Source organism: Pteropus vampyrus, unplaced genomic scaffold (assembly GCF_000151845.1).
Source record: "Pteropus vampyrus isolate Shadow unplaced genomic scaffold, Pvam_2.0 Scaffold50, whole genome shotgun sequence".
NCBI classification, from domain to species: domain Eukaryota; kingdom Metazoa; phylum Chordata; class Mammalia; order Chiroptera; family Pteropodidae; genus Pteropus; species Pteropus vampyrus.
In genome coordinates, this window is record NW_011888831.1 from 6,201,382 (window position 1) to 6,213,382 (window position 12,001).

The following is a 12,001-nucleotide window of genomic DNA, read 5'->3' on the forward strand; positions in this document are numbered from 1 at the left end:
TCTAATTGTACTTTCTTATGCATGTTTCTTGAACTGGTTAGAATTTCTTATCTGGGCTTCATTTGAAATATCCAAACAATTTTTTATAATCAAAAAATGATATTATGAGTGAATATCTGCTAACATTTTAAAGGGAAATAGCAAAAAATCTTTAAAAATCGAACTGAAATTGAAACTTAGCTACTCTCAGTGAAGTATATAGAAAACTCCAAGGGAGGGATCTTGATGGTACCACTATATTTCTTCTATTAGTCTGTGAAGAACAGTTTCTCAATAGAAAATATCCAGTTTTCTCATGACAATATTTTCACCACTAACAACCCGGAGCTTCCACATACCTAAGCTTACAAGAGGAGCTTCGCTGTGGGAGAGGCAGGGCTCCCTCCCTGACTCTTGTCTGACCTTCAGAGACGGCAGCCGGATCTTTGGGCCAGTAGTGCTTGGAGTGGGGACTTAGGGCTGCTGTTTGCCCAGAAATTGTTCTCCAGAAGTTCTCCACCCTGACAATCCTTTCCTCAAGTTATTTGTCCTGATAGAACAGAAGGAAACTTGTTAAAAAGCTTTAGCTACTTAAGTCAGTTGTAACTTGTTACTCTAGTCATTCTTCGTTGTTTACACCTAATACTTTGTCTCCCCACATTGGGTCCTTTTTTTTTTTTTAACAGCTTTATTGAGATGTAATTCACATACTATATAATTGACTCAATTTACCCATTTAAAGTATACATTCAGTGATTTTTTTAGTATAGTCCCAGAATTTAGTATATTCACAGAAAGATGTGCAACCATTAGCACAGTCCAGTTTTAGAACATTTTCATCACCCCAAAGAAGAAATACAATATCCATTAGCAGTCACTCCCTGTATCCCCCACCCTCCCTCCCAGCCCTAAACAACCACTAGTGTACCATCTCTATAGGTTTGCCTATTCTGGGCATTGTATATGAAAAGAACCATATAAACAATATTTTGAGACAGGCTGCTTTCATTTAGCATGTTTTCAAGGGTCATCCATGCTATAGTATGTATCAGTACTTCATTTCTTTTTATGAACATAATATTCCAGTGTATGGGTATACATACCACATTTTATTTATTCATCAATTGATACACATTTGAGTTGTTTCCATTTTTTGACTAATATGAATAATGCTCTGTGAACATTTGTGTACAAGATTTTGTGTTGGATTGTTTTCATTTCTGTTGGTTTTATAGCTATAAGCCCACACTGGTTCTTACTCGTGAGACTTAGAGTGTCTCTGGGTTTGAAATGTAGTAGAATGGACCTGGCCAAACATAATGACTCTCTTTTTTAATTTTGAAAGTTGAAAGAGTCTGCAAAAATGGAATTGGTCAGAAGCCAGCAGTGAAAATGGAAGGGGGAGGGGGAGGGGTGAGGAAGAAAGGCAAAAACAAACAAACAAAAACTATTCTCTAGAAGGAAAGGTGAAAAAAAAGAAAAGGCTTTCAGACTTGCCGACCTCTTAGACAAACCTGTTTGCCAACCTACTTTTTTTTCTTCTTACATTTCTCCACTTCATGCATATATCTGGATTTCATCTCATAATTAACAGCTATGAAGTTACTTAGAGGAAAATTATGCATGTGGGTACCAAGACCAATGTGAGAACAGGTTACACTGGCATCCATGATGTTTATGTGGCTATGTCAGTCACTTTAGACTCTTAAAAAAGGACTGGACCTGGATGGGCAGAAATGAAGGTTTTTGTTCTCTGATTGTCATCATTTATGACAGCACATTATCTAATTATCTCCTACTAGCCACAGCCTCAGATTTCCTAGTGCAGAATAGGGAATATGAGGAAATCTATAATAGTTTAATACAAAGAAATTGCAACTTAGTTTTGTATATAAGAACAGTTGGTTGGTCATTTTAAAGCACCTAATAATATATTCACCATATATATCCCTTGATATCTGCTATATTTAATACTTTCATTTTAATATCAACCACTAATTAAACCATTGACATTATTCTAGGGGGAATCTAAAAATTTTCTTAGGTTAAGTGCCACTGGAGATTACAATTACAGAAATACGAATGGCAGATTCCTTCATTGTTACCTTCTGTGGGCCTGAAAGCACAGCTAGTGTTGTATCTGCCCAGCAGATCTCACCACCACTCTCATCAACATCCACCATAGTACAAAACAGATTAGTTTCAAGTGTACCTTCTATAGCACAAACGCAAAGCAAATTTTAATGTAGTATAGACTAAAAGTGAATGTATAGGGATGCAGGCTACCATTCTTCCCATTAAAAAAGAAGTCAATAATCATATTAAGACACCCAATTTGTGTCTACTGTAAAGTCCTTCAGTGAACCGGAACTTTCTTTTATACAAGTCTTTAGAGTAGAAGGAATCCTCCCTGTTGATATTACAATGGAGGATAATTATCCTTTGTTTTGTAAATTTCACCAGGTGATCTCCAACAGCATCTCCAAGCAATGTTCATATTACTCCGCCCAGAAGACAACATCAGGCTGGTAAGTTAGCGGTATCATTATAACTTTCTTCCTCAAAAGACTGTCTAAAGTAGTGAACATTAAGCAGTTCCAGGAACTCTGTAGAATAGAAAAGAATGGCATGTCCCTGTCATCAGAGAGCTTAGAATGTAATTGAGGATACAAGCTAATGTGAAATGACATGAAATAATTTGATGGTTCAAGACTTGGCGCCAGTTTGTAAGTTATTGACTATACAGCAATTGAAGTTCAGAAAAGAGAAAACTTGGTGACTTGACCTTACTGAGGAAGGTTTTGTGTGGACAGTAGAATTTGAGCTGGGTCTTAAAAGATGATGAGATTTAGATTGGCAGAAAAACAAGAGACAGTCATTCTAGATGAGGACACGACTGAAGAAAAAGCCCGTATAGGAAGGGACAAGAAGAGAGTGACAAGACCAGGGCTTTGTGCTGGTCTCAGAGTTGGGAGACCTAGGCATCAGTTTTTACTACTCATCTGATGTTGGACAAGTTACTAAGCCTGTCTGTGCCTGTTTTCCCATCTCCTTTCTACCTCGCACAGTGTAGAGAATCAAATAGACATGAAAGCATATTGAAGAGTATAAAGTGCTGCCTAAATATGGGAATTATTGTTACTATAAGGAAGATAAGATACCAGAAAACAAGGCAGGCAAGTAGGGACTTAATACTCTAAACTAGAGGTTTCACACTGGCAGCCCATAGGCCAGAGATATGTTTTGTTTGGACCACACGATGTTTTGGGTTTTTAAAAATCTCAGCCAGAATTTTAAATTCAATGACTTCACATAAAAATCCACAGTTGGGGCTTTTCTTCAAAAATCAAAAATGCTGGCAACACTGAGACCTTATTCTCATGCCAGACTCTGCTCGCCATGGAGAAGAGGGCATTGGTGGCTTGGGTTCGTAGTTTACCATAATCCCCATACCCTATTTTCTCCTGGACACTAAAACCAAATGTCACTGTTTGTCATCATTCCTTCAGTTTTCTTATAGTAGAATATCTAATAGAAATAGGAAAAGAAAAATGAGATGAGCATGTTTCTTTGTGGAAAGTGAAAAGTATTTCTACTCATTTATAATTCACATGGCCTACTTTACTCATTTATATTCCTTACCTGACCCTTTAGATTAATACCTGGAGGTGGTACCTCTACCTCTTCAGTAAGTAGTGAAGCATAACAGGTTTCTGAGCCAAGGAATGACTTGGGACAGCTATAGTATTTAAGAAAGCTTCCTTAGAAGCTAATATAGAACAGAGGGGAGGAGGTGGCCATCTTAATCAGGGAAGCCCATTGGATGGTTATTGCAGTAATCCAGATGTGTGGTGATGAGCCCTTCTAGATTGGGGGTAAGTTGAAAATTGGATATCCATACACATGCTACATTCAAATAGTTAATCTCCGCTTTCTGTATAAGAAGAGAAATAAAGAATAGAATACAAGAATGACTATGGAAAGTTGATCAGGCTTCTGAATTCTAATAATTACTGATTCTTCATTCACTTATTCTGTGTAAATTCTCTTTTTTTTTTTTTACTCTCTCTCTCTCTCTCAAATGCTGCCTCTATCGCCTCCTTGACATGGCCACTAATTTTTGTTGAGAAACTTCTTTGAGATTTAAAAGAATTGAAATAAATCCTTCCATAATTATTTTATATCCTAATCCTTAAGTAACATTATACACTTATGTAAATTTTAGGTAAATCTGGGAGGGTGTGTGTCTATATTTCTTAATATACTTCTATCTTAAACACTTATTTATAAGTGAACAAAGTGGGCGCAGTTCTCACAGCATTAATATTCCAAAATAGTGATACTCAAACTTTAGATTACATCAGAATCACCTGCAGAGCTTTGTTAAACTGCTGCTTGCTGGACTCCACCTGAAGAGTTTGGTTTGGGGAGGGGGAGGCAGTGAAATTTGCATTTTTAACAAGTTTCCAAGTGATGCTGATGCTGCTGGTTCAGGAGTCACACTTCAAGAACAATTCTTCTAAATCTGTACTAACAGTTACTTGTACATATTGGATGTCCGATACACATTTGTTGATAGTTTCCAAAAATTTTGTAGTTTGTTAGAACTAAAGCTGACATTTATTACTCACTTTATCTTTTTCTCATTGATAACCTCTGGAGTTAGGATTGTACTTCTAAATGTTAAAATAATTTTAACCACAAGAGCCATGGGAGAGCATTAAGAAAGCAGTTAGGAAGGCAGAATTGGCAATTCAATTTTTTCTTTCTCTGCTAAAAGCAATTTCAACTGCTTTACATTTATAAAATATAAATTCAGAAAATGTAACTGATGCCTCTGAATTAATTCAGAGTTCAAATGACAGGCCATTTTACAGTTGTTTTGAATTGTTACAAACACATAGTCATTATGCTTCAGATTATTGAGTGAGTCATCTTTAAGAAAATGAGTGAATACATTGTGAGCTTTGGACAAATTAGCACTTTTCTAACTGAAAGGAGCATTTGTAGACTCAAAGCAAAGCCTTTTGTCTTGAGTTAAATTTGGAATGCTAAAACTCTCATACTGGGACTTGTGCATAAGGTTAAGAGTTTGATAGTCAACTGAAAGTCCTGCCTTTAATTTTTTGATAACCCAACAAATTCAGTCACCAAATCCCACATTCTGCTTTAGCATTGAAAACACGACTAAAACAGTATTTCCTCCAGAGAACTCTGTGTTCAAAATACAGTCTCAAACATTAACTATAGTACTTAGGAAACTTAGCTGGTGCAGTGAAGACAGTGGTTTTATAATACTCTTGCACACTCCCAAAGACCCATTTATTTAATTAAAAAATAGACTGGGAAATTAAGGACTTTCCTGACATTTGAAGTAACATCAACTAATGTTTTTAACCAGAGCTGAGGTGCTAGTAAGATACAAGTAGGAGTTTTTGAGTATGTTGCAGAAGAGTTTAAGAAAATGAGTTTTTCTTTTTTTAGTACATTGATTATTTTCCTAAAAAGAAATAGATTTTTTTTCTAAATATAAATGTATTATTATTTTTTTAATCAGACAGTACAGCAAGAGATAAAGAACAAAGTAAAAATTACTTTGTATCCTATATGCTGAGAAAACCATTCTTAGCTCTTTGGATAAGTGTCCTTCTAGCCACGTGTGTGTGTGTGTGTGTGTGTGTGTGTGTGTGTGTGTGTGTGTGTGTGTGTGTGTAATCATACATGTCAAATTCTCTGAGATCTACTCTTACTGAAGTGGACAGTGACAAAAATAGTTAAATCTGAGCATCAGAATACCTTTCTAATCTAGCAAATGCATGATATCTGTAGTCCTGAGAAGCAAAAGTATAAAGTAATTTTAAACAGTAAGGGCTTATGTCTGAGAGGGAGGAAGGGGTGTGTGTGTGTGTGTGTGTGTGTGGGTGTGTGTGTGTGTGTGTGTGTGTGTAAAACTGACAGTGGTAACTGAGGACTCAGCAATGGATAAATCAGGTTGTTGAGGAGGGGTATATGTGTATAAAAGTCTAAGTAATTTTGAGCAATATGAAAATGTCTTACTACTGACCTTTATAACTATGAAGGTTTCTGTATTTGATCTGAGCTCAGAATTAAAAGAAAGAAAATAAAAGTGTATGGTTTGGGGGGGGGTTTGTTTTTTTACAAAAATGAGATGAAAATGTGCTATTTATAACCTGCTTTCTTCACACTTTATCATGGATATTTTTCCATATCAGTAAATAAATCTGTTTTAAATGGCTATACAGAATATGTCAGATTTTTTTAAATGTAAGAATTTCATGATGATAGATTAAAAAAATAAAATAAAACCCAGAGACTCCCTCAAGCTCTATTTCTTTTGAAGACAGTATTCTTTATTAGTGTCATATCTGAAGTCTCTCTTAATTTTTAGATATTGACTTTGCTTTGTTCTTTTGGCTAGAATTTAATATTTACATACTTTTGAAACCTTTCTCTCTGATGGATTGGGTGAGCTGCCTGTCTAGACATTGAGACTTTATAATGTGGCTTCCTGAGGATAAACATTGCATGCGGGGACATGATGTTAGACTCTTGGCGGAAAAAAAATTAAAGGCAAAGATGCACTGTAAGCTTAGAGGGGAGTATTTTCTGATATTAGATGATGCTGAAAAGAAAAGTTATGTCAGATAGTGTTTGTGAACTGCTTGTAATCAAATTTAGCATCTAAATTAGTTACTGAGGAAAATTTTAACATCACTTTTTGGTAGATGAACTTGAAAGCAGATTAGATTCTTACCTCTCAGAAATAAAGCAGAGTCAGGAAATGACTTCCTAGACCTACCTCAGTTCAAGGATTGCAGGATCCAGTTCACCTGAAACTTGTAGTAGGATTCTAAATTTAGATAGTAAATGGACTTTCTTGGAATAATTCTCTCAGTTGCCTTTGCTGCCAAGTTTTAAAATCCAAACTATTGTTTTGTTTGGACAATTAGAATAAACTTCAGTAGTATCTTTTTCAATGAGGACGTTAGCTAATCAGATGCATCTGAATCATTGTCTTATTCAAGTCATCTATTCCATGTAAATTCTGGAGACTGCAGAAACATTGGAATTGCTGCCAATTCTAATAATAGTGTATTAGGTACAAACTACCACCTTAAATTACATTTGTCCGATCGGCTTGACGAATTAAATTATTAGATTTTGTTAATCTTCTCCCCAACAGAGGACTATGCAATGAACCTCAGACCAAGGTAGATATTAGGTTTTTCTTTATGATGTAGCTCTTAAAATTTTGTTGAATTCTTTAATCTAGAATCTTAAAGCTTAAAAGGAATTTTGAAGCCTCAGCTCCATCCCCTGACATTACTTGATTTTTTCTGTAAAAAAGTTCATTTCATTCTTCTAATTAGGATATAAGAGTCGAACTAATATCATGGCTCCTGACCTCCTGATTAAATAAAGCTCTACTTCCCTTTAGGAAGAATTTAATAATTACTTATAGGTACTATCTAGAAGTCCGTGATCAAATCCCAAAACCTCTAAATGCTGTTCTTCCATCTAAGAAGCTTAAAATTCAGTGACTCTGAGATATGCTAGTTACTCAAGCCTAAGTCAGTATGGGATGACTGGGACTTTTCCCATTAGTTTTAGGGTCTTCTCTTGTGATTAAATTAAGCAAGGGAAGGCCAAACATTTGAAATGCTCTTAATATGATGGATTGATTGATTGATTGATTGATTGATAGATGATAGAAAGAAAGAAAGAAAGAAAGAAAGAAAGAAAGAAAGAAAGAAAGAAAGAAAGAAAGAAAGAAAGAAAGAAAGAAAGAAAAATACACCAACTACACTTTTTAAAAGGAGGCAACTAGTGTTTATACTGAGTACCACAAAGAAACTCTTGCTGCTTACTTGCTAACTTAGCCTGATAACTTGCATTATAGTTAGTACTTACGGAGGTTATTTTTTTTCCTTTTATCAGCTTCAACTTAGCCAATCAGTTGGTGTAGAAGCTGTGGATAAATTATCAGAAGCACAGTTCAGTCGTTCCCATGCCATTTGTATTTGAGCCTTGCCAGAAATTCTCAAAGCTTTGACCAAGGATAAAAGAGCCTTTAATATATTCAGGAAACTGAACAGTTAGCTCAAAGCTTGCTGAGGCAAGCCCAAGTTTAGATATATAATAATATCTGACATCTTGTTTATAAGAAACTCTAGTTTACTTGCACTGGGTTTCTGGTTAGTTTAATATTTTGTCAATCATTTCTAGAATCAAGAGAGTCAGTGCTACCTCCCAGTCCTCCTGTGCATTTACTCCTGTCCATCGTTCTATGTGTATAATGCCCACTTGGTCTCAGCCCACTAGGGCTAGACCTTCATTAACTTAAATATTAGTTCCTCTTAGCTTCTCACAAGTTAATTTATGTTAAAATGCTCTGTTACGTCATGGAACATAGAGCCAGCAGTACAGCTCTCTACCTTGCATACTTGGAATCAGAATGGTGGACATTACATTCTTCTCCCATCAGCTCTTACTAGAAACAGGCTTTAATGTAGCCACTTCTACTGTTAGTGCTTCCCTGGCTTTTCCTAGGAATATCAGAATGGAGTCAAAAAGATAGCCCGGGGAATCTCACCTCTGCCTTGCTAACTGGGTCATTTGAGTTGTGTAACTATGTCTTTTTTCTTTGCCTGGCCACTTTTGGAATAGTGACTGATGTGAGGGGAAAGAGATTCCGAGAAGAGCAGCACTGGAAGAATTCCAAATAGAAATTTTTGTCAAATTTCTGACAAATGTCTTGAGCCAGTTGATGGGTTTGGAACTCTGTTTCTCTTCTGAAATAAGGAATGGGAGACGGCATATTTTATACAGAGGAAATTGCCTCCAGTGTACATTTTCCTGGCTTTTTATTAATAGATAATAAGAAGAGTGAACTAGACTGTGCGCTCTTTCTCTTCCTCCCTTGAATCCTCAGCAATTGTACTCTGATTGTATGTATATACAGTAGATATATAGTAAATATTTGAATGAATGTTTACTTTATTTTTAAGGTATATAAAGTATCTTTTTGAGTTTCTTAAGAAAATTTCCAAACACGTGAAGTAGAAAATATATCCTCATGAACCCATTACTCAGCTTTAATAACTATCAACATTTTACCAGATTTCTTTCATCTGTCCCCTTCTTTTTTCCTTTCTTTGTTGGAACATTTTTAACCATTTTATTGAGGTATAATCAACATGGAAAATGTTGTACATATTTAATACATACAACTTTATGAGTTTGGAGATAATATACACCCATGAAACCATCACCATAATCTATGCCATAAACATATCCATTACCTCCAAAAGTTCCCTCCAACCCTCTCTACTGATGATGATGATGATTATGATAATGATGAAGATGAAGATGATTAGAACACTTAATATCAGATCTACCCTCTAAGCAGATTTTTTTTTTAAGTAGACTTTATTTTTTTGGAGCAGTTTTAGATTCGTAGAAATATTGAGCAGAAGGTTCAGCAGGTCTTCGAATAACATTTCATAAAAATGTTGATGAGATTAAACTGTAGGAGCATAACTCTTCTTTATATCAGTTAGCCTGTAGTAAAACTGTTTTTGTTATACATCATTTTGCTGAAATTCACAGAATCTATCTCTATCAACAATGTTGAGAACTTACAGAGATTTCCCATATACCCTCTATTCCCACTCATGCATAGCCTTACCCATTATCTCCATCTCCCACCAGAGTTGTACATTTCTTGCAATTGATAAACCTACACTGACACATCATTATTAATTCAAAGTTTATAGTTTATATTAGAGTTCATGCTTGGTGTTGTACATTCTATGGGTTTTAATAATGACATGCATCCACCACTTTAGTATTATACAGAGTCATTTCACTGCCCCCAAAATCCTCTGTGCTCCCCTAACCCCTGACAACTAATGATCATTTTATTGACTATACTTTTACCTTCTCCAGATTGTCATATAGTTTGAATCATATGGTATCTAGCACACATATTGGCCTCTTTCATGTAGCAATATGTATTTAAGTTTCCTCAGTGTCTTTTCCTGACTTAAGAAAGAGGCATAACCACAATGTCATTATCACATTAACAGTAAATTCTTAATATCATCTAAGACCCTGTCCATATTCAAATTTTCCAAAAGCCCTTTTAAAGTATCATAAATTAACAATAAAAAACTTTTTGACAAAAAATGATATAAGCTTCTGAAAAAGTAATTTCTTTGTTACTGAAACTAAAGAAAAGCTTTAGTTTTTAAAAGTAGTGTATAATCTGTAAGACTTCAATAGAGCATCTCCTTAAATATTAATAGTTTACTTCACATTATAATTGTTTATGGAATATTGATCTGTGTGTCCAATGTTTACATTTATGTAACCTCAAATTCCCCGATTCAAGCTTTAGAACATGCCCTGGTAATTGTTGTAAACTGCTTATCACAAACATTTTTTGAGCATTTACTCTATGTCAAGCAGGTAAGCTTTGCATGCATTATTTCATATGATCCTAACAACTCAATGAGATAGGTATTATATCTCCTGTCAATTAATTTAGTAACTTACTGAAGGTTTTATAGTTAATGCATGAGTCAGGATTTGAATTTAAGTCTCCTAACTATGGGTTCTGCTATCTCCCTGAGTATGCTTTAAGATGCTGATATAAAAAAAGATTAAGATTGAATGATCTAAAATTGAGCTTCTAAATTTCTTAATTTCTCTATTGTCTTTTAACCTTCAGGCTGTAAGGCTAGAAAGTACTTACCAGAATCGAACACGCTATATGGTAGTGGTTTCAACTAATGGTAGACAAGACACTGAAGAAAGCATCGTTCTCGGAATGGATTTCTCCTCTAATGACAGGTATGAGAGGATGAGAAGACTCCTTTTTAAATAACCTATTCCAGTTGCCTTTTGAGTTATTACAAAAACATCTTAGGCAGGTCTACTCTTAAAGTTTAGTGCCTTAAACCAGAGAACACAAAAATATCCTCACAATCTTGAGAAACAAAAATGTCTAATGAATGTCTTTGGTAGTGTGTTTCTAATTGACACTATTCTTTACCTTCTTCTCATCTTTAGGTGGTAATGTTATGAAGCAAATGGTTTAAATGTATATCCCCAGGAGGAAAAAAAAAGCTGCGTTTTCTTTGTAGTTAACTTCATTTTAAGCAGTAAAGATTCACTTTGGTGATTCTAGGGCACACACCCTTTGTGATATTGTGCCAATGGCTCCTGGGTTCAAAGAGAGCCCACTTTAACTCCAATCTCTTGTATTTATCCATGGCCTTACACCTTGCCTTTATGAAATGTTTTGCTTTATTTTTCATTCTGCGTTAAAAAAAAAATGGGAGCGGGGGTGATTCTTTAAACTCTAAAACAGAACCTTTTATTATCATGCACCTTTGGCTTTAGTGGCACGTTACATCATATGATTAAAGGTATCAGACATCACACAGAACCTGGCTTTACTGTGTCCCTAAGGTTTGTTGCTTTCCCTTTTTATATTCCCACTTTTTCTGGAGAATCCTTGGGAAGACTGTGGAATGTGGCTGCTAGGCAGATCTCTACATTCTAGATAATGAGCCTCAGGAAATCCTGCCAGATGTCTCAAAGCATTGACTTCCTGGCTCAGGACTAGAATGGAACTGTGGTGTAGCTAGGGGTGTGACCCAGGCCTGGGAGATCTTAGCCACAAAGAGAAGAGGAGACTGAGAGTGATTCTAATTGTCCTGATGGTTGGGGGGAGGGGGACGGATCACATTGTCACTAGAAGTTTTCCAAACTAGTGTTTACCAGAGCTTGTACATAACAATCGACCTGAAAATAATTTGTGGGTTCATAAGGATCACAAGGCCAGAGTCGTTACTTTGTTTACCAGTTACAGCCCTTAATTGTATGCTCTGAAATGTGGCTTCCTAAATTGTAAGCCACATTTAGGAAGCTTTTCCTCCTGCATGGTTTTAACCTCTGGTGCTAGCTCAGCAACAGACCTTTCAGTAAACATTTA

The 12,001-nt window shown here is 35.6% G+C and overlaps 1 protein-coding gene and 2 non-coding genes across 4 annotated transcripts in view; all 3 read left to right on the forward strand.

The window, feature by feature from the left end:
• SSH2 (slingshot protein phosphatase 2) overlaps nt 1–12,001 on the forward strand; it is a 101,085-nt gene that overhangs the window by 40,137 nt on the left and 48,947 nt on the right. For both annotated transcript variants that reach the window (XM_011359912.2, XM_011359916.2), the window contains exons 3-4: nt 2,443–2,507; nt 10,733–10,854. In XM_011359912.2, coding sequence (XP_011358214.1) covers nt 2,443–2,507; nt 10,733–10,854 — 187 coding nt within the window. The remainder of the gene's footprint in view (nt 1–2,442; nt 2,508–10,732; nt 10,855–12,001) is intronic.
• Nucleotides 5,736–5,816, forward strand: LOC111739523. Its single transcript, XR_002780289.1, has one exon. It is a non-coding gene; the product is annotated as a small nucleolar RNA U2-19 (small nucleolar RNA).
• Nucleotides 6,015–6,083, forward strand: LOC111739522. Its single transcript, XR_002780288.1, has one exon. It is a non-coding gene; the product is annotated as a small nucleolar RNA U2-30 (small nucleolar RNA).